The sequence below is a fragment of the Monopterus albus genome, unplaced genomic scaffold (assembly GCF_001952655.1).
Source record: "Monopterus albus unplaced genomic scaffold, M_albus_1.0 scaffold126.1, whole genome shotgun sequence".
Taxonomy (NCBI): Eukaryota; Metazoa; Chordata; class Actinopteri; order Synbranchiformes; family Synbranchidae; genus Monopterus; species Monopterus albus.
This window is the reverse complement of record NW_018128006.1, coordinates 1,650,005-1,673,472: the sequence shown is the minus strand read 5'-3', so window position 1 is coordinate 1,673,472 and position 23,468 is coordinate 1,650,005. Positions and strand designations below refer to the sequence as shown.

General features: G+C 40.4%; 1 protein-coding gene across 1 annotated transcript; it reads left to right on the top strand.

The window, feature by feature from the left end:
- The first annotated feature begins 529 nt into the window (after nucleotides 1–529).
- ralgapb (Ral GTPase activating protein non-catalytic subunit beta) lies at nucleotides 530–22,461 on the top strand. The gene is given in 31 exon segments (XM_020612539.1): nucleotides 530–696; nucleotides 1,710–1,930; nucleotides 3,761–3,963; nucleotides 4,139–4,305; nucleotides 4,410–4,596; nucleotides 4,954–5,085; nucleotides 5,754–5,932; nucleotides 7,393–7,544; nucleotides 8,071–8,311; nucleotides 9,779–9,980; nucleotides 10,114–10,281; nucleotides 10,477–10,591; nucleotides 10,890–11,037; nucleotides 11,158–11,222; nucleotides 11,335–11,479; nucleotides 12,782–12,912; nucleotides 13,809–13,991; nucleotides 14,081–14,229; nucleotides 15,829–16,016; nucleotides 16,238–16,341; nucleotides 16,471–16,623; nucleotides 17,323–17,532; nucleotides 17,806–17,964; nucleotides 18,180–18,201; nucleotides 18,204–18,287; nucleotides 18,400–18,522; nucleotides 18,616–18,752; nucleotides 18,862–18,970; nucleotides 19,196–19,274; nucleotides 20,332–20,480; nucleotides 20,969–22,461. Coding segments are annotated over 30 exon segments (4,455 nt in total). The 5' UTR covers nucleotides 530–696; nucleotides 1,710–1,753; the 3' UTR covers nucleotides 21,163–22,461.
- Nucleotides 22,462–23,468: the final 1,007 nt, after the last annotated feature.

Genomic DNA, 23,468 nt, shown 5'->3' with positions numbered 1-23,468 from the left:
CAAGCTGAAGTCTCATTTTATGGGTCTCTATTTCTGATGTTTTAGCCTTTTGACTTTCCTAGTATTGCTACAATTATCTGCATTTACAGAATTTACTGGAAATGTATAGGCCCTAGGCTACCATGTGAAGTTATATATATGGACTAACTGATGGCACAAACACAGACATTCTCTTAAACCTTCTCATGAAAAGAAGACAAAAGGAAAAAGTAGGAGATTGGATTAAAAGCGATTCTGATCACTAAAGACTATAAAGCAAATCCAAGTTCTGGAGCTAACCCTAGGTCTTCATTTATCCAAATTACATCATGCAACTCACAATGTGTCTGCAATACAAAAGCATACCTTAAACATTTCCCCCTATTTAGGCTTTGTTTTACGCTAGATTCCGTCTTCTAAAATCAGATTGAAGTCTAGCTGTGTAGGCTACTTTGTGACTCACACCATTTTCTTCTTGACAGAAAGCGCCTCTAACTGAGCTCACCAGGAGCACCTGAACGCAGCATCAACAGTTACTGTACCAAACAGTAGGGGGCGTCAATGTTCGGATCCCATTTCCCGTTAGCCCAGCAAGCTGCAATATACAAGCTTTGACATTGCGATCATGGAGGCTGTTATGGTGTAGACTTGGATACACAGAAAGCACAAACTGCGAATTTCAGAGCTCTGTTATGACAACATTTCCAGTTGGTCCAGGTAAATGGAAACCCCTCTGGTTACGCAGTTAGTGAGCAAATGTCAACTAACGCTAGGTAGCTAGCACAAATGACAGTCAGCTCAGCTAATGTCAACGAATGGAGCTAGCGCAGCGAACAGTGGTTAAGCTAACTATGACGGATCAACTACAACGTAGTTCGACTTAACTAATAAGGCAGCACATAGAAACGCCGGGTTTCTTAACGACAGGTTCTTGTAGTATCGTATGAGAAAGTTCTGTAACACAGAAGCTAGACAGCAGCCTGAGCTAATGTCAGCAGCAAGACAACGAAGATGTTTTGATGTCAGTGCTAGCTAATGTTAGCAAGCTAACCGTTTTCAGAAACGTTTCCTGGTTGTGATTCCTGGGCTTGTTACCGACCCAGGCTTTGGCGTATAAATGGGTGGTATGCTTCATTACTCGTTTTCTTATTTAAGGTTACAGGCCACAATGACTAGATTTTTAACATGTGCTATGTAACAGCTAATGCAAACCCTAATCCTTGGTCTTGGGAAAAAAGAAAACTCAACGCTAGTTATTACAAATCTGGGCTGCTTGATGGTTCCTTCTTAATTTCAAACCAGGCTATTCATAAATTATATAACTATAATAGAACTATAATACAACTATGCGAAGAGTAAAAATATTTCACTATGTATGTGGTGCACCAAATGACGGTTTTAATCGTGTTATAGTTGAACTTTTCGTCGTTGCTACCTTTGTACATTTTAATCCTGTATTTATAAAGCAGCTAAGGCTAAACAAGTTAATATATTGCATGATGGCTCTTTGATAGTCGTCCATATCAAAGTGACTAGCAAAAAGAACCTCGTCCTTTAGCGTCAAGAGGTGTGTATGCTTTTCTCTTAGCAGAATAACATTGACAGCGTGGGTAGACGTATGCTGGCAACAGAGGTTACAACTGTATTGGTGCTAGATATTTGTAAATAGCCTATTACCTGTTTTCTCAGCTTGCCATATTAAGTTGACTTCTGTGTGTGTGTGTCTGCAGGTGGAGGCAGGAGGTGCGAGTAGAGTGCTGTAGACACCAGCACCATGTACTCCGAGTGGCGCTCCTTGCAGTTGATGGTGCAGAGTGACCAGGGTCACCTCAGTGTGCTGCACGCCTATCCCACCACCGTGGGCACAGAGGTGGCAAATGCAGTGGTCAAACCTTTGGGCACAGCTGTAAGCCCGGTCGCCACAGAGAACATCCTCAAGACAGACAAGGAGGTGAGAAGGAGATCCACACTGGTGTATGCACTATGTAATGTTTGGCAAATCATTTTAATGCCTTGGTGGTCTGCTAAGGTACCAGCTCAGTCAGGATCTGTCAGCTTCACATTTAATTATACATGACCTAAGTGGGGTTGTCCTCATCAGTCCCTTATAAAGTATTGTATGTATTCTAGACAACATCAGTTGCCAGAGCTCAGTGCATAGCAGTGTTTGGTGATGTTCTAGGCTAGGTTTTGACAACTTGTGAGGCATTTATTTAGAAAAACTGAAGTCATTTAGAGATATTTTTGCTTGTGCTTTATTAATATCAAAAGGAAATCACAATGTTACAGCTTCACTTAAAAAAAAAAACAACTTAGGTAAAAAAACCTAAAGAAAAAAATGCAAGATGCTATTAACATATAAGAAGCTACAATCAAAATGAAGAAACAGTGGGTGCTGGTTCCTGCCCACTGCATTCAGAGGGCATCCCCTATTTCACACAAGCATATCTGAGTAGGGTTCTTAAAGCACCTGTTTTTGGCTTCAGTTATGATTTCCTTATTCTTGCCAATTTTCTGTTCTTACAAATAAAACCATGGAATGATGCTACCACCACCATGTTTCACTGCAGTGACCTGTGTCCCTCATTGACCCTGATTTTGATGAGATGTAATGTTTGACATTGAGGCCAAAGAGCAACATTTTTATGTCTTGAGATCAGTCTCAAAGTGCTCTCAAAGTCCATTTAAATGCCATTAGGCAAACCCAGTTGGGCTGTCATGTTTCTTTTCTCAGTAGTATCTTTGCCATAGCTACTCTAGTATTTAAAGGCCTGAGTGTTGAAGTGCTATAGAGATAGCTTCTTCTATCTCTTTAGGAGGCTTAGGCTTGAAATACAACAACTGTGCTGTTGGTATAAGTCTGCCTTGTTAAAAATGAACATAGTTTGGCTGGCTGTGTGTGTTTATTTTCTATACATGCTGTGTGTGGGATATGCAAAAAAGTGAAAATCATGTGTAAAAGGCTGTTTTTATACATTGGAGCCTCTAAAGCAAACACTATATACAGTATCCACTGATAAACAATAGATAGATCAGTTTCCGATCCTGTCATATGCACCGGCTGTCAAAGTCTCCTCTGTTTTCTGATAAAGCGCTAACACACCACTGTAAACAAGTGCACCACAGAGCTCAGAGCAAATCAGGACTTTTAGTTAATGATATGACTGCATGCATCAGGAAGCATTGTGGGCTAAAAATATTTCAGCAGTATTTCTCAGGTGCATTTGAAGCACTGCTGTTGCTTTGAACCTCACTTCATGCTGAGGATAAAGCTTGGATAAACCTTTCTTTCACCACTAATCCAAACTGCCTCTCCCCTCTTCATGAATACTACAGAAAACACTGTAGGAAATGGTACATAACATTGCAGGAGTCTGTCAGGGGGCAGCTGTTATACAGGCATTTAATTTTAGGGTGACTTTAGGCTAAAATGTAGCTTTATTATGTAGGACAAATAAATAAAATTAAAATCTTGGACGAAAGAGATGGTGTATTATTGTTATCATCATCCTACCTTACCCTTACCTTTTAGCTGTCCCTGTTAAGACACACTGCTAAACTCCTTATGGTTACTCCCTTGACATAATGTAGACTGACATAAAAGTAGAGCAGTTGCAGAATATGATCCTGTTGAAAATGTGTTTTGAGAGTTGCCATTTTTTCTGTCATGTGCATTTAGATTCAGCAGTGTGATACATAGCAAAATGCTGCAGAATAATCAAGAACTCATAACTTCCTGCAAAACATTAACATAAATTAATGAGAGTGGTTTGGCTCACAGGTGAAGTGGACCATGGAGGTGCTGTGTTATGGCCTCACCCTTCCTCTTGAAGGAGACACTGTCAAGCTGTGTGTAGATGTGTACACAGACTGGATGATGGCTCTGGTGTCTCCCAGGGGCTCGATGCCTCAGCCTGTGGTCAAGGAGCCCAACATGTATGTGCAGACTATTCTCAAACATCTCTACAACGTCTTTGTGCCAAGGTATGTCAGAAATGTTCATAGATGGCACTGTCTCCTCTTAGCTGAAGTTTTTAAATGTTAATTGTACACATGGTGCATATCTGCTGTTGATGTCACTGACAATGCCTTCTGTTTTTGTTATACTTTCTGTCTGGGTTCCTTCCTTATCCCCTTTTTAAACACTCTCTCCCTCCAGGCCTGAACAGCACAGTCTGAACCACATCAGGCTTTGCCAGCAGGTTCTGACTGCAGTCCAGAAACTGGCACGAGAGAGTGTTTCCATGGCGAGGGAAACCTGGGAGGTGCTGCTGCTTTTCCTGCTTCGCATCAACGACACATTACTTGCCCCACCCACAGTTGGAGGTATGCCTTATCCTGTTATCCTAAAACCATTTTTGATGTATTTACTAAGTTATTATGGATAATTACTAACAAAAACAATCACCTAACGTGCACTTTTTTTCCAGTTGGGGTGGCAGAGAAACTGGCAGAGAAGTTGATGGCAGTGCTGTTTGAAGTGTGGCTGCTGGCATGTGCCCGTTGTTTTCCCACGCCACCATACTGGAAGACAGCAAGGGAGATGCTGGCCAACTGGAGACACCACCCTCCTGTTGTAGAGCAGTGGAGCAGAGTGGCCTGTGCCCTGACCTCCAGGTTGGAAAGGCATCACAGCTCAAGATCATGTTGCTTTGGATTTAGTGCTGTAAAACATTTTCATACAGGTTGTCACTGAAAGTGAGATTTGTTCATACTTGCGTTATTGTTGTTTGATGAGAGTTAAGAAAGTTGTCCATGTGACTAGTTTAATCTGGTTTACTCAGGTGTAACTTGTTTAACTCATGTGTCCAGTGGGAAGAAGCAAACCTGGTTCTGAACTATAGTAGCTGAACTGGCAATTGGATTGCTGGTTGTAATAATGACAAGAGGAAAAATAAGAGATTTTCTGTTTTGGTTATGGGCATTCAGGGTCTGCGATAATCTGTGCATTCCTGTCTGTTTTCTCCAATCCAGACTTTTGTGCTTTACCCATGGACCATCCTTTCCACCTTTTAAAGTTCCTGATGAGGATGCCAACCTGATACCTTTAGAGATGGACAATGACTGTGTGGCACAGACGTGGTACCGCTTTCTCCACATGCTCAGGTACATAGTCTCAATATTGCTGTATTTTCTGGGTTCATGGGAAACTTTTCCACATCAAGCTAACCCTTACTGACATACAGTAGATCATTTCTTTGTGCATTTTATGTAAGGGATAGAGAAGTTTTAACACAGATTGGAAATAAGTCGCCTCATACCACCCTTTACCCAATAAACATTTCCCTTCTCTACGTGCTCTACTTCATGTCTATAAAGATGCTATTTTACACTATTTTGATGGCTGGTAATTTCTTCTGTGGTTTCATTCATCTTTCCCTCCTTTCCTCCCTTTTTTTATTAAGTAGTTCTTTTGCTCATCTATCTGTTTGTCCATCTGTTGTCTGTTGGTCTTATCCAGTCTGTTCCAAAACATCTTCTTGATCTTAGCTCCTACTAAATTTAGTCTTAGTCAGAGATTGAACCTTTCATCTGTTTTTAAAGTCATCAAGTCAATTCCTCTCGTGGTTTGTTCCAAATGTGTTCAGTCAGTCTAAATCATCACATTATGATCCCAGTGGGAGACAAAAAATGATACTGCAGCACTGTCATCATCTCAGTGCTAATGATATTAAATGTTTATCAATGTCTGTATGCTTTTTTTTTTTTTTTTTTTTTTTTTTTTTTTTTTTTATTTTGCTTAATCTCTGATTTTGCTGTTTGTTTGTTTCCAGCAACCCAGTGGACCTGAGTAACCCTGCAGTAGTGAGCACCACTCCAAAGTTTCAAGAACAGTTTCTCAACTCCAGCGGTATCCCTCATGAAGTGGTGCTGCATCCGTGTTTGAAGCAACTACCACAGATCTTCTTCAGGGCCATGAGGGGCGTGAGCTGCCTAGTGGATGCTTTCTTAGGTAAGAAGACACTGAGTTAAAATGAAAAGTACAGTCATGGGATAGTCAGGAAAGACTGACTTGGTGTAAATGTTTAAAAACCAATGGAGGAATAGATTTCAGAATTAAATGGTAAAACACAACAGTAAGATTGTATCAAGTTAACACTACTGCAGACCATTTTGCAGTACATGATGCTATGTTTTAGAGGTTTTTTAATGTATTTCCCTACTTTGTTCACAATCACTGAAGTTTATTCATGTTGCCACTATGTCAATTTGCAGTCTTCAGACTTGATTTACCTACTAAAGTAACCCATGACATTCAACATGCTTTTACTTGCAAAGCTGGTCCTGAATTACATGTAAAGGAAATGTTACTTCGACTAAAGAAAAAGCCAGACAATGTGTTTATTGTGATCTCTCTCATGCAAAGTTCAAGTTGCTGAAAGCACATTTTCATACTCTGGTGATATCAGTGGATACCAATGATTGGTTGGAGGGTAGGAAAATGTATTCAAAAACCCAAAGCAACCATATTATTAGAAAAGGGGTAAGCAGAAATGTAAAGTCTATATAATGAGTTGTGAAAAAGGTAAGATACTTGAAGAGTTTGCAGCACTGAGTTCTTGTAATAGCTTTTACTCTTTAGCCTCTACTCCTGAGTAACATCAAGATGGAGGATGTTAGTCAGCAGTATCTGTTTAAGCATTTGAATAGAAACATGTCGGTGTGTATTTTTCTCTTTACGCTGTAGGTGTCTCTGTTGAAAAGAAAGCTGTACGGGAAAGGGTGGTCTCTTTTTGTCCAGTGCCGCTCTCTCATGGTACAGACATCAGCTGGTACAGCAAATAAATGACATGGGCATATGATGGAGTGGTGTATATATTGGGGCTGATGATATTAACTGGGATTAGTCTTGCTGAAGCAAAATGATACATCACAGACATTCAGACTATACTACAAGATCATCAACAAGGGGTCTGCTGTGGGCATGAAAACTCAATCAAGATGGATGGTGATCAATTAATGGTGATTTTGTATCTAACTGTTGTCTTGCATGTATACAAATTATCTGTGATTATCTGACACACTCTGAAGCCACTTTTTCTTTTCTTTCTCATAATGTTAGAAATGAAGAAATGGCTTCAAATGATTCGGCTTACTCAGCCTAACAAATCACCTCACCTAGGTATTGCTGTAGGCAGAGCTCCATATGCCCGAGTGTGTAGACAATACAAAGTTCAAATGTGTAGATTTCCTGCCTTTGTCCTTTCGGTCGTCTCTGGTCACTGAAGCTGACCTGAATGTTTGTTTCACACTGAACATCAGAACAGTGACCAGTAAGTTTTTAATGAAATTGAACAGTGTGGGGATAAAGATTTTTTTCTTGTTAAATGAGGCAAATCAAAAATATCCTCCCTGACTATAAGGAAAAAACTAACTTTAGTCCCCAGCTAATTTCAGTCATTCTGTCAACAGGTATTTCGCGTCCCAGAGCTGACAGTGCCCCGCCCACCCCAGTCAACAGAATGAGCATGTCCCCGCCCCCCTCTGTCACGAACACCACACCCCCTCACAACCGCAAGCAGCGGCATGCAGTGGTCACCAAAACTACAAGCAAGAGTTCAGCGGTAAGTTTAAGTGTTAAACTAAACCAGGGGTGGTCAATCCCAGTCCTTGAGGGCCACTGCCCTGCTTGTTTTCCAGCTATCCCTGCTGTACCCATTGCTGATTACCTGGATCAGGTGTGTTCAGTCAGTCAGAAGCTGAAAGATACCAATTCATTTTGTCTTTCCTCACTCCACCTTCACCTAAGATGGAATCTTTCAGCCTCTGATTGTCAGAGAACACCTGATCCAGGTAGTCAGCAGGGATAGCTGGAAAGAAAGCAGGGCAGCTGCACTTGAGGACCAGAATTGCCCACACCTGCAGTAAACCATAACAATTAGAAGTAGTTCATGTGTGTGGCATTATTTTCAGTCAGTCTAATGCCTTTGTGACAGTTGAAATGTCCTGTGTTTTTATGTCCTATTTATATGAAGAAATCTAAAAATCATGTTTTGAACTTATCTTTTCTGTATGTTATCTGCCAATTACCCTAGTCATGCTGTTAGCAGCCTAACTGGATGTCTTCTTGTGCCCCCACCCACCTTGCAGGGCAGTGGTAGTCAACCAATCAAAGCATCCCAGCAGCAACAGCAGCAGCAACAGCAAACATTGTCCTCTCCCACCATGCTGTCCAGCCCCAACCAGAGCAGTTGGGAGTCTCGGCCTCTGCCGGCCCCGGCTCGGCCGAAGGTCAACAGCATCCTCAACCTGTTTGGACAGTGGCTTTTTGACGCTGCTTTGGTTCACTGTAAGCTCCACAGTGGCCTCAGCCGAGACCCTAGTATGACCGGTAAGAAGTGAGATGATGTCTAATACAGTTTTCATTAATGCATGTGCAGGTGGGTGTTTTGTTGCTGTTTGTTACTGTGTTTTTGTGGAGTTATCTGTGTTTTTGGTGTCATTTTTTACTGTATGTCGTTGTGATATCCTTTCCTTTTATCACCATTTTCTCTGAAACTTGGTTGTGCCTTTCTCTGTGTGGAGGGCTTGGTTAGAAGTGGCCTGGTATGAGATTTCCATCTGATTGTAATTCATTTACATCTACCAACTATTTACATGGCTAAACAAAGCAAAACATGGCTAAAGCTGCATATAAACTGTAACCAGTTCATACAGACTCATTTTATGGATAAAATCATTATTAGGAGTCAATGACAGCACACAGAGTACTTACAATTTGAAAATACATTTGGCATATCATTGGCTCTCCCTTTATTTTTCTCTTTTTGATGTAGTGTCCTGCACGTGTCTACAATGTCTGATTAATGTTAAAGAGTTGTAATGGGTCAAAAGTCATGTATTGAGGAGAACAAAAACAATTCATGTCTGATATGAATTGATCCCAAAATATTGGATCTGCTTTGATTTTGTGTCTCTCCACTATTTCTGTTATCTTGCAGCCTCTTTTATCCAAATTCTCCTTTCTTATAAATCTTGTAAGTAGGAACGGCAGCCTTTTTTCCTCACTTGATTTGCGTTTCTTGATAAATCTTCCTGCTTTTTAGTTGTTTCTCATCATCATCATTGCCATTGTTGCCATTGTTTTCTGTTCCCATTTCTTGTCATATATAAAAGTTCACCAGCGTTCTCTCAGCATTTCTCCAGAGGTGATGGAATGGGTTTCACCAACTGACCACTTGCCTCAATCATAGCGTTGCCAGTTTGTGACTCCACCCAGTTTTAAGTTCTCATTTTCATTTTCTTTAGTTTTGGTCACACTAATCCTTATTTAGTTTCAGACATTTTTGTAATTTACTTCTGTTTTGTCAGTTAACTTGAGTCTTGATTGTATTGGTTTGGTGCCTCAATGCATGAAGCGAATGTTCTGTACCTTGAGTGATAGTCATATAATTGCAACAGCAAGGGAGCTGACACATGGATCTTGCAGCAGAGAATGACTGACTCATTTTATTACTAGCACATTACGTTTGTTCATGCTTTGTGCCAGTGATAGGAAGATGTTCTATAGCAATTTCTTTGTGTCAGAGCTCCCTTTATTGAATGCCTTTTAAATGATGAGTCTGTTTGCAGTCATTGAAATCTTTGTTCTATCTTGTTGTGATAGTAATTAAATGTTTGCTTTGTGGCGTGTTTTTTTTTTTTTTTTTTTTCCCCCCAATTTTAAAGTTTATTTTGTTTGTACTGTGCATATAATAGACACATGTCTGTGTTTGCTTGTTTCTTATATATGCATGAATACTAATGATCACATTACAATTTAGGGTCCTTTCATTCTCTGCCTCTTCCCACTTTACAGCAATAGCCACTCAAGTAGGTCTGGAACTGAGAAGGAAGGGTTCCCAGATGTCCACCGACTCCATGGTGTCTAACCCCATGTTTGATGCTAACGAGTTTCCAGAGAGCTACGAGGCAGGACGGGCTGAAGCTTGCGGGACTCTTTGTCGCATCTTTTGTAGCAAGAAAACTGGAGAAGAAATTCTACCTGTTTACCTGTCCAGGTAATGTAAAGCTGTTGTTATGCCAAATTCTGATTTAAAGCAACTTCAGCCTATTTTGGTGCTGGCTGTTAAGATTTTAAACTTACAGAAATATAAGTAGAATGCAAATATATTACTACACGTCTTTCTGCAGGTTCTACATGGTCCTGATTCAGGGTCTCCAGATCTCTGATTTCATCTGTAGACCAGTTCTGGCTTCTATCATTCTCAACTCTTCCTCTCTCTTCTGTACTGACCTAAAGGGCATCAATGTGGTAGTGCCCTACTTCATAGCTGCACTTGAGACTATTGTTCCAGACAGGTTAGTCTTCAAGTACCTTGCGCAAACTTTAGATCAGTTAATAAATGATTTGCATTTTTTTTTTTGAGTAACATTTTCATGAATGAGCTGATTTAACTGCTGTAGATAACCATATTATCTTAGTTTCTCCACCGTGGTCAGTTTTGAGCATGTTGTCTTAAGTTTATCTCTATGGGATTTGTTATACTATTTCAGGGAGCTGTCCAAATTCAAGATTTATGTAAATCCTACTGACCTGAGGAGAGCCTCCATCAACATCCTGCTTGCCATGTTGCCATTGCCGCATCACTTTGGCAATATCAAATCAGAGGTAACAGCCTTGATATCTCTTACTTCTCATTGAGCTAATAATACAGTCTTCTTCTGCCATTGTATTGGATTCTTATCAGCCATTTTCATGCAGGATTTAGCAGGTTTTGAACCATCTATAGTTACTAGGTCATTTATTCTTTTCTCATAGCATATTTGAATTTTTAATAAAGCAAATTAAAAGAATGAAGGTGTGGGTCATTCTTTAAATTTTCAACTACGTAGTTCATGAAGTTTTTGTTGTTTGCATTATTTTTAGATAAACCTGGATGTTAACTATATTGACTTGGTGTTTTTAGGTTCTGTTGGAGGGAAAGTTCAATGAGGAGGATGGATGGCCTCATGACCAGCCTGTGTCTTTTCTGTCCCTGAGGCTACGTCTTGTCAATGTCCTGATAGGAGCACTGCAGACTGAGACTGACCCCACTAACACACAGTTCATCCTGGGTATCTACTGGCTTCCTTATATCTTCTTCATCGATTTATTTTGCCACTCCACATTACTTGTGCTGTGTTTATGCTGGTTGTGTTCAAGTCTTTATATTGTTTTTATGTTCCTCTTCTCAGGTGCAATGCTGAATATTGTTCAAGACTCAGCACTGTTGGAGTCCATAGGTGCACAAACTGAAACAGTAAGCCTCAGATCATGGCTTTTTGTTCTGCTGATGAGTAGTAAACATTTTGTGATGCTAGCACTATTGTGATGGACTGGACATCAAGATTGCTGTGCTTTTGTGGTGGTAGGGGAGTATAGATGGGAGCCACATGACAGTGAAGAGTCAGAGTCACAGCCGTACCAACAGTGGCATTAGTTTTACCAGTGGAGGCAGCACAGAGGCCACCAGCCCAGACCCTGAACGTCCTGTCCAGGCCCTGCTTCGAGACTACGGTAAGACACAGCTGCTACACATGCACTAATATCTTTGTGCTTGGTGAATTAACACAATAGTGCAAGCTTTGGTCAGATTATGCTTAACAGGCTTCTTAGAGCCTTGTTTTAAGTATCTGCTTGCTGATCAGTGCAAAACATGCAACTTACTAAATTAACACCTTTGTTCTTTATAGCTAACACGGTTAAAGTGGTATACTGTGGGTAAAATGTCTTTGTAGGTGATACAAAGTTATTTGTGTTGCTGTGCTGTTGGCATTGAGATGTATGGAGTGATAGGACTGATTGCAATTTCTTCTCTAATGGATGTGTTGAAACAGTGTTGCCTTATTTATTGCATTTCAAAGACTTATCTTTTTCTAGGAGGGCTGAGCGATGTTTGACTGAATTCCTGTGTTGGACATTGAAGTGAGAGGGCTTTAAAAATTTTTAGGAATTGGTAACACCATTTATTTCATTTTCATCACAATTCTTTTTTTCACTGAGCACTGTGCTGTTTATAGACAACGTGGTGTAGCAGGAAATGGGGGGGTGGGGGCTGGGGGTTGTTCCAGAGGGTTTTTGTGTTTGGACATTGTCTTGTGTGGTTCTTTACTAGACAGGAAACACAAGAGTTGAGAATAGGCAGGAGTCTGGAGACAGGTATTATATAAGCTGCAGTCAATTCATTATGAGATGGGAAATCAATCAGAGGCCTAATACTGAAGCATCAACACAAACGTGTTAAGACTATATTTTATGACGAGTTCTGTAAATTGTAGGTTAAACTGGGGAAGTGTGTGGTACTGGCTGACAAGTTGTGACTGCTCTCTTATGTTGCCTATTCCACATGAAGGACCTTGTGTTGAATGGTACAAAATCATAGGAATTGATTATTTCACACAAAATCTAGGATATGTCAACAGTATATTTATGCTTCATTTAGCGGTGAAATCTTTAAATGGGACAAAATTTATTTAGTTGGTTTTGGACAATTGTCTTTTTTTTTTTTTTTATCCCCAAAGTCACTCATTCAAAAAAATGATGTGAAAATGTTGACACCTCTCAGCCCTGTTCATCAGCAGTTTGTTTACTATGAACTCCTTAGCCCACCCACATTTAGCTCAACCCTGTGTGCTGTGCTGAACATTCATCTCTACTAATGCATGTTTTCAGTGCCAAGACATATGCAGTATCTACTAATTGGGCATCCATCCAGGAGACCTTTTTCCTATAGTCCTGTTCACTTCAGTTTTGTTGCCTGAATTATGCTTTGCTCTAGTCTTTGCAGTGTTTGGTATTTCCGGGTGTTATATGGTTTAGCTCTTTCAGATACAGCGACAGGCCTGCTGGTGCGCAGCATCCACCTGGTCACTCAGAGACTTAACTCCCAGTGGAGGCAAGACATGAGCATTTCACTGGCTGCTCTGGAGCTGCTGGCTGGGCTTGCCAAGGTAAAGTAAAACACTACGGAGACTCTGTGACAGTTACTGTGCATTAAGTAGTTTTGTTCTCCGTGATGCTAGATTGCCTCCTTTGGGAAGTAGGTGCACTAGTTAGATAAGACCAGGGATAAAGATCAAGTTAACATGCCATATACCAGGTTAGCTTAAGGCCAACAGTTGCCATGGTAAAAGGCCGAACACCTTTAATACACCTGGTTTCTTGAATAGGGGCTTTTCTATGAGCCTTGGTATAGTACAACAGACCTTCTGGTTGCTGACTTGGGTGAACATGGACAAACTAAAAGACATACAGTTGTCTAACTTTTTTAATGCAAAACTAATGCTGCATTTGAGTGGTTCATGTCAACTTCTGAGTCAGAAATTTCAAGGCAATTAAAAGGGAATTGCCTTGATGTGTCAACAAAGTAACATGAAATTCCAGAACAAGACGTGTTTCTGCACAGAGACAGTTGCAGTTTCTCTGCCTTGTGAAGGTTGAATGGGATGCTAGTCACATTAGTCAAAAGGATGATAATTGGCTTTAATATGTACCTCTCTGGAACTTGATATTACACAAACATTGAAGCTATTTAAATTTACACACATAGTAGTTCTAACAATACTGTAATGTAACTTCATTACTTTTATTTAAAATGATTAAATGTGTTATAACTTGATAAAACAGCCTATTGTTTATGCACATAAATTTATAAAAAAAATTGTTGGGATAAAATTAGTTTTAGTTTTTTCCCTTCATTTGATATTGGTAAGAGCTACAAACAGGAAATGTGAGGAGAGAGAGAGGGGTATGGCAGTATGTGGTTGTCCTAATCATCCAGGTACTGTGCTCAATGAATTTTTGTAATTATCTAATATTTCCTGTTCTTTTTGTATGTCTGAACCAGGTAAAAGTAGGAGTAGACTCTGCAGACCGTAAACGTGCAGTCAGCTCTATATGTGGGTACATTGTGTACCAGTGTAGCCGTCCAGCTCCACTCCAGTCCCGTGACCTCCACTCCATGATTGTAGCTGCCTTTCAGTTTCTGTGTGTGTGGCTCACAGAGCACCCTGACATGCTGGATGAGAAGGTCAGTTTATAAGGACGGGATTTAAAATATTTCTCCTCTGATAAAGAGAGTTGGTATCTTGTTAAATAAACTGTTTTTGTTTCTATCAGGATTGTTTGATGGAGGTGTTGGAGATTGTGGAGCTGGGAATTTCTGGCAGCAAATCCCGACAGGAACAGGAAGTCCGATATAAAGGGGATAAGGAGCACAACCCAGCTTCAATGAGGGTGAAGGACGCTGCTGAGGCCACTTTGTCCTGGTGAGACTCCTCAGTGTTTATACATAACAGAGCAGAATTACAGTTGATTTAGTTTCTCCTTGTTGTTTTAAAGAGGAAATCTGTCTGAAGGCTTCACATAAATGGCATGCTATCCCTTTCCTGTAAGTTGATGCTTGTTTAACAGTTGTATTTAATTTGCCAAAGTTTTATCGCACATACAGTAACAAGCATGGGAATTGCTAACTCTGAGTAACGTTTCACTTCATGCCCTCCTCCTGTGGCCTCTGCCCGCTGTGCTCTGTGTATGGAGAAGCCACACCATAAGCACCAGAACCATATTTTCCAGTCCACTGATCTCACTCACTGGTCTCTTTGTGTAGGCCTACTGATAAAATGCTCCTTACAAACTCAAAACCCAAGGAACTCAGAATTATTGTGCCCAAATCACTTGTACTCACTTATGTGAGTAAACTAATCTAATCTAATGTTCAGCTCTGCGGCCCTCACCCTGATAGTTCTTGGACCTTTAGAAACTACTATCCCCTGAGTAGGGGGGATCTTATTTTTCAGGGGATAGAACTATACCTGGAAATAAATTCAGACCCTGGTTTCTCCGGTGGAAATGCAGGTAGAGGAATTGCATTCTGAAAAAGTTCCTGCTTTCTGGGAAAAGTTCCACTGGTGGAAGCCGGACTAATATTATGTGTACTGGGCCATGTTTTAAGGATAAAACAGTACACATAATTTACAGTACACACATTTGTTGGTTAAAACAAAATATTTTTATAAAACAGTAAGCATTATGATTCCAGAACTTTTTAAATGGGACAGAGTATGATATTGAGTCCAAAGAGCTCTGAACTATGAACATTAAGTAGACTTTACCCTGCCAGCTCCCTAGTACAAAGTTTGCACAATGTCTGAGTGAACCCGTGTGAGAACACAGCAGCTTATAGTCTGGAGTATTCACACCTAACTAGTGGGTGTGTTGATGATGTTCCACAATGAGATTCTGGAACCTCTGTTAAAGAGTTGGAGCCAGAATCAGTAGACAAATTTAAGGTATGGCTAGACTGAGTTGTTTATGACCAAGTTACAAACTGGCTATGTGACCACGGCATGGCTTGCATGGTCTACCCAGGTGCCCCCTCCCCACTTGCATAAACCAAATGTGAGGTGTTTGACATGGATGATCTCCTATTGTGTGCTACATATGTGAAAAGGAACTTTGGGCAAAGTTTGGACCTGATTGTGCAGACATAGTCTGGAGTTCATATGGGAAAACGGTATGATAGTTAGCTAGTCAGCTATAGCGGTTAGAACAACTTATGATGTTCACTTTCGCACAATAACTACACAGGTTTACATCGTACATAAAAAGAAACAACTTGACATTTCCTAGCTGCCACTGTAAAACAAAGCAATACATAATACATACAAAATAGTATTTCTGAATATCTAAAGGTGTCCCCCCCAATTATAAATTGAAAATCTCTTTTTATAAACACAGCTGTGTATTTCATCTGTTTTTCTGCTTCTTCAGTGACCTAGTCCCCCCCCCCATTCTTCCTGCACAGATGACAGTTAAATTGAAATATGTTGTACCCACTGACCCAGTTGTCTTGTGGTGTTCCCCAGTATCATGCAGGTGTTGGGGGCATTCCCCTCTCCCAGCGGGCCCTCCTCCACCTGCAGCCTGCTGAATGAAGACATCCTGATTCGCTACGCCAGACTCAGTTCCACAGGAGCCAGCAACTTCCGCTACTTTGTTCTGGACAACTCGGTCATCCTTGCCATGTTGGAACAGCCTCTGGGCAATGAGCAGAGTGAGTAGCTTATCCATCCTATTGACATTTTATAGGTTTATTGTGAAAGCATGGAGAATGAATTTCTTTTTCTTTTTTTTTTCTTTTTTTTTAGTAAGTACATTTTGAATGTGCATATAGAGCCTGTATAACTGTCCAAGTACCAAGCACTGGTAAATTAAAATCAAGAATCTGTAGGATGACTTATTTCTCCATAAATGAGAACATCTCTTTCCTCACAGACCCTAGTCCCTCAGTGACAGTTTTGATCCGAGGGACAGCTGGCAGACACGCCTGGACCATGCAGCTCTTCCACCAACCCAGAGGAGCTCGGGCCAATCAGAGGGTGAGGTCACCCTGTAGATTAAAGCAATAATGCAAAAACAATATGCTGAAGTTGTGGATTTGTAAAACTTGTAACTCCACAACCGTTTCACTGATAACACAACTGTGTATCTGTGTATTTCTACAGCAGGTGTTTGTTCCTGAGGGTCGTCCAACACCCAACAATGATGTTGGGATCAAGTACAATGTCAAACAGAGGCCCTTCCCTGAAGAGGTGGATAAGATTCCTCTTGTCAAAGCTGATGTCAGTATTCCTGACCTGGATGACATCGTTAGTAAAGAGGTGAGTTTTGCTTCCTATTGAACACTGTTATTGATCTTGTATTCATAATATGACTAATTACATGCAAATCAAATGACTCTACTATGGGTATAATCTAAAACAAGATTGTTTATTGTCACGGCTACAACAGAGCCATGAAATAAATTAATGAATCATATTATTGTTGTTATTCAAACTCAGGAGTGTTGGAAGGATGATTCAAAAGCTACAAATAAACCGATGAGTAATTACCCACATGTGAGTTGTTGAAGAGATGAAATCTCACTTGAGTGTCTCTTGGAGAAAAGGGTAAAATCATCTGGTTTGGTTTTGTGCAGTTTCTCAGTACAACGCAATGCCGTTGTAATACTTTGTAGCTTTTAATGCAAAAACCAAGCAACAACTAACCACTACTAACAGTGGGCTGAAATATTCCTACAGAATGTGAATGTAACAAGTTTCCAAAGATATGGACTTATTTAAGGGCTGTTGTACTGGACTGGATTAGACTGTACAGGTTTCACTCTTTCTCTGATTAAACCTTTGATACCAAAGTTTTCAAGCACAAATGCAAACCGGTGACTCTCTTCACATCAACATGGGAAAGTGATACTTCTGTATCTGTGGGATATTGCTGAGTTTATGAAAGTGAGTGCCAGTCACCACCCACAGCCTCTGGAATTTCTCTTTAAAAATGTCCCGTACTCGTCTGTCTTTCAGCTGGAAGTTCAGCATGACAAGCTTCGTGTTCTGATGACCAAGCAGATCGAGTATGAGAATGCCTTGGAGCGCCACAGTGAGGAAATCTGGAAGTCCAAGCATTTCCCTGACCCTCAGACAGATTGCAAGCCCCCTCCACCCTCACAGGAATTCCAGACAGCACGCCTCTTCCTCTCCCACTTTGGCTTTCTGTCTCTGGAGGCGCTCAAGGTTAGTAAACATAATGCATCTCATGAGTTTTTCATAGCTGATGAGAAAATCTCTTGGACTGAAGTTGCAAAAAACATTTTCTGCCAGTATCAGATACAAGCCTTTCAGCTACCTATACTTTACTTTTATTGGCAGCTTTGCACTGTGATTTAATTTCATTCTGTTGGATAAATGATAATTACACTGTAGTGTGTAAAGTACTCGTATTCCTTTATAATGTTGTTCTTAATACAGATTATTTAGAGCATATTTATGTTCATGTCTTATTCACAGGAGCCCAACAACAGTCGTCTACCTCCTCATCTGATTGGCCTGGAGTCATCCTTACCAGGGTTTTTTGACGATATCAGCTACCTAGACCTGCTTCCCTGTCGACCATTTGACACAGTTTTTATTTTCTATGTGAGAGCTGGACAGAAAAGCAGCTCTGAGGTGAGTGAAATTAGGCTGATTGCTTGCAGTAAGATGCAACAGATTTGGTATAAACCAATACAAAATAATACATGATGCTTTACAGCTTGTGTTTGTCATTTAATTATGACTAGAATGAAAATGGCTTGAATTTAACTGCAGTGTGCATGTAATTAACTGAATATGTGTATAAAAATCTCTCCACTAATGCATCTGTTCTTGTTCTTGGTGATCAGATCCTGAGGAATGTGGAGTCATCGTCCAGTATCCGGGGTGGACGGGACACCTAGACACCAGCTGGTCCCTCAACTCCTGCTCTGACAGCAATGATGTACAACAAACAGGTAAGCTACTGAGCTAACCGCTGCAAGGGAGACTTGAATGTACATTTATTTACATGTTGGATATTTGTTGTAACTTAAGTGAATGTTAAACTTTTATTTTGTTTTACTGTAGAAGATGCAGCTATGCCCGAGGACACAGGAGGTTCAGTGTTCAATGGGGAGAAGAAAGTCTTGTACTATGCTGATGCTCTAACAGAGATTGCCTTCGTTGTTCCATCTTTAACAGAAAATTCTGGTCAGTGTTCACCACCTTGAGTATGAACTGATGAAAACCCAGTGAAGGATTCAGGGCTAATAGAATTGCCATTTGTTCTCGGTTGTTTCCCAGAAGAGTCATCAGTGCACAGTGACTCCACAGTGGAGGCAGACAGCAACACAGACCTCATGCCTGGTTTACTCAAGCAACCCAATTTCACACTGGAGCTGTTCCCCAACCATTCTGAAAACCTGGAGTCTGCCAAAAAGGTAAAGTTTGGCTTATGTGAGTGCTTCTCACCTTTATGCTGACAGCGCTGATACTGATTTCTTTTATTATTTTGCTTTAAACTCACTGTTAATTGTGATATTTCTTCAGCTGAGTCCTTTGGTGAGGACAAAGAGGTCCTCAACTGGAAAGTCTTTCCCACCACTGGGCCCTGAGACGAAGGTGTTTGTGATCTGGGTCGAGCGCTTTGATGATATTGGTAGGCACATACTTGCCCCTGTTCTGTAATTTGATAGCACCAGTGTTGAGGAAAAATATTTTCTCTCTCCATAGAATATTCTCTTATATATTCTCTTCTCAGACAGTGGGTTACTCCACACAATACTCAAACCTCTGTGGGCTTAAAAGATGGCTGCAAAAAAGATGATTCTTCTATTTGTTTTGGATTTGGGGTATATGAATGTCATTGTTTTTGTGTTTCTAGAGAACTTCCCGTTATCTGATCTCTTGGGGGAAACTAGCACGGGCTTGGAAGCTAGCATGAGCAACAGCACTTCCTGCAGGTATTCAGAGGTTTACACTCTAAACACTCTGCTGCCCGTATATCATGGTTCATGACTTGGTTTTGATGAGGTGCAGAAATGAAAAAAAAAGCATGTGCTTTGACATGCAGAATAACGAAGTGCATAAACACAGAGTGCAAAACAGGAAGTACAACATGCAGTGTGTGCAAAAGCAGGCCAAGAAAAGGAACTGTGAAGTACCTTAAAGGAAAATTCAGTTTTTGTGAAACATTGTTCCTATTTAAGAGAGTGTTTTCTGAAATTGCATGGTCTGATCCAATGTAATGCTTACTTACTTTTAATGGCATTACTTCTATGAGGGTTCATGTTCTTTGAAAGATAAAGGGTGGGTGCCATTTGCGAACATTGCTAAATTGACTTGTTCTGCTTTTCAGTACAAACAAACTATTTTGGGACACTAAAATGCTGAAAACAGCAGCCGCTGCAAAGGCCAGTCAGGCTTCTCTCTGCCTAGGTAATTGTTTCATGTGGAGTAAAAACAGTAACATCTACACTTAAGTTCAGTGGGGTGCTACATAATGGCGGTCTGATTGGTCAAGAAGACAGTGTACATGTTAATACCTGGTATACATGCAGTTACCATTTTTAAATGTCATTGTATCTGACTATCAAGTGACACATTCTGTGTGTTGATACACAGCAAAAACGTAAATAGAATATTTCATTATTAATTATTTCCTTATTTTTAAAGGAACCATTGCCTCATAATTCAAACATGTTTAGAATGGCTTACCCCTAGGACAACGAGGAAACTCCTGTATGTTAAAATGCAACATTATACTGCCCTGTGATGCATGTTAGCTTTGTAAAACCTTTCACTGTTGTGTGCACCTTGATATGGTAGTTGTTAGGCTGTAGGATGAGTCATATTGCATTATGGAATATTGGAAAGTGTAATATTTTTGCCTTTCTTGCAAGTCACTCTGTATGTCAACAGATTTAGTCAGTTCCTGTGGGGACACATGACAAACATGGCCTTTCTTATCGTTCCACTTTGCTCTTCTCTCTACTTTTCTCATTGTTGTACCTGCTGCAGGTCAGGGTTACTTGAGAAGGATGTTCCTCTGATTTTCATTCATCCTCTGAAGACGGGACTCTTCAGGATCCGGCTGCATGGAGCTGTGGGCAAATTTGGCATGGTGATTCCCCTGGTGGATGGCATGGTGGTCAGCCGCAGAGCTCTAGGTAACGCCTCATATGGCTTGCTCTGGTTTGTCCCTCACTGCCACAGTTCCTTTTTTTTTTGTTTCCAGAAATGCATCAAGGATCCTTGATGACCCCACTGAAATAGTAATGTGCACACATTAATATTTCACGCTTGTAATATGAAGAAGGTGTCAGCGCTGGGAGAGAAAGCCAGTGGCAGCATCATGGTTTAGCAGTACCATAAGAGAAATCATTTGAAGTATTTCTCTCTCACATACTGATACATAACTTTACATTGAAAGCTAAACCTCACTGTGCGCTTCAGTGCATGTAATGCTACTTATGGCCAACAGATGTCATAGTTGGAAGCTGTGTTTGAAGGTTGCTCTGGTTTTCTAAAACATAAAAGTGTGCATTCAAAAGCAGTTATTGTCCTTCAGTAACACCTCCATCTTCATAACTTTTATCTGTGGCTATACATCTTGTGCTGTCACGTCTGAGCTGATGTTTTTGCATCCTCCTCCCAGGGTTTCTCGTGCGTCAAACAGTGATCAACGTGTGCCGAAGAAAGCGTCTGGAGAGTGACTTGTACAACCCGCCTCACGTGAGGCGAAAGCAGAAAATAACTGAGATTGTCCAGCGTTACCGCAACAAACAACTGGAGCCTGAGTTTTACACCTCGCTCTTCCACGAGGTGGGGGAGGGAAAGCCTCACCTCTAACACCCCTGTTCTGTCCTAACACTGGCTCACAAGCGCACACAACACCGCACACACTTATCCTACACTCAGACAACTTTGATAACTGTGCGCGTGCACACAGACACACACACACACACACCCACACACACAGAATCTTTATATTTATACTGTACTATTTTGTTATTTATATATATATCAACACTGTCTGCCTTTGACTCTGAGAGCAAAGCGTCAAAAACCTTGCCAAGGTGAAATAGCTACATTTCTATGTCGGGCAGCTGCTCACTGAAGATGAAACGGCTGCAGTTCCACATCGACTGTCTCTGTTCATTTAGGTTCATGCTTTGTGGCAAAAGAGTTTCTGCTTGTCTTTAACTGCAATACAATAGTTACACTGTTGGCCTTTCTGAACTTGTAAAAAGTTGATCCTTTAAATCTGGAGATTCAAGTGAATTTCATAATGGCTTGGTAATACAGAGGTGTGTCCAAAACCCAGATCTGCATATCTGGATTTCTTTTAGTCCAGCAAATTTATGGTGGGATTTTTGCCAAGGTGATAAACATGCAAGTCTCATAACATTTTGTGCACACTGCTGCTGATTCAAGGCAGGTGGCTTCAGGACAGCAAAGAAATGACTGACAGCATTAACCTATGATATAATTTGTCATTCAGACACCTGCCAATGTCTTCCTAGTGTGAACACTGATTCGGCCATTGCAGCAGCAGACTGAGCACATAGTTATTGGTGTTTATAGTTTTTTTTATGTTCCAGATGATTTATAGGAATTCTATGTTGCGTTACTGTTTGTTGATGCCATTTCTGCCACTTGCGCTGTCTGTGCCGGTCAGTACATTCTCTCATCACAACAGCCCCTGTACCATTTGTGTGTGTGTGTGTGTGTGTGTGTGTGTGTGTGTGTGTGTGTGGCTACATGTATGTTTATTCAGTCACTCAAATTATTGACACTACAAGGATTCATAGTTGTGACCCCACACCCTATACGTGACATTTAAAGAGGAGTTATGTCACTTGAAACAAATGAGAATCTCAAGATAAGTTTTGACAAGTTCAGTTTTCAAGACTCACCCTAGATTTGGTTTAATCTGAACACTTTGTAACACTTGACTTTACGGATGATGAGGGACGTTACAGAGCTCTTGGAGTTTGCACTTGATGATTGCAGGGCTACAGAAATCTTTACCAATACCAAACAGAGCCATAGAACAGTTGAAGTATCTATGGTGATGTATTCAAAGGCTTTAATACTCATTTTGGCTGATCAACGCTCTAATTAAAAAAACAAAAAAAAAAACACTAACACAATACAACTTGTCAGTTATATTGCGTTTGAACTACAGAAATGAGAAGTTTTGCCTTCACCAATATTTTAGTAGTTTTTCCCCTTTTGCTTCACAATTTGTTTTGCTTTGGTTTACTCACTGTACTTTGGTTTTTATTCAAGCCCTCTCACTGTCTGCCTGTAACAATGTGAATTTATTTATCACAGATGGAACCATGCAAACGCCTCTCATTGCTTTGTTATATTGGAAAGTCTTAATGCACTGAGCACATTTTCTGTTCCCCTTTGTTACCTTATTCTTTTGTACTTTTGTGCATTTTGAAAGAAAACCCTGCTGAAGGAAGAGTTTTATCTTGTGAAATATGAATGAAGAAGAGCCGTTGTCGAGTTTTTAACCTGTCATCTAAGTGTGACTCCCTTTTTATGATCGTGCTTTATGCACATTTTTGGAAGGAAAAAGTACATTAAACATGCTTCAAAGAACCTACATACAATCAGTCATACATTGTATTCTATGTTACTCCTCTTATGTTTGATCATATTTAAAGATTTGCCATGTACAGAAGCGGAGGATAATATGTAAATATATGATGGTGTATGGCATTTACTAGTTGTCTGTTGTATTCACCTGAGATGTGTGTATGCAGTTATGTGTGGGAGCATCACAGTGGGCAATGAATGTAATATGCATCAATTAAAACTGGTGACGTTTTAATTTCTCCCTAATATTTGACTTTTTGTTCACAGGATTTTGATGAGGAATAAAATGAAGTTCCATTTTTACTGTTTAATATTCTAATGATAAAACTCTTTTTCCAGATGCAACTTGGGCTTTAGATTTAGATTTCAGTTAGTCTATAGTAGCGATAGCCAAAATTACACTAGAATATAAAGCAGGCACTTCAGTCAGTTAGCGTGCTGTTTACACTAGGTGGTGTTAACAATGCAGCCCAATGAAAACTATGAACAGTTAAATAAGCCGGCTGTAACTTGATTAAACATCCAACAGATCTGGGTCAGACCTG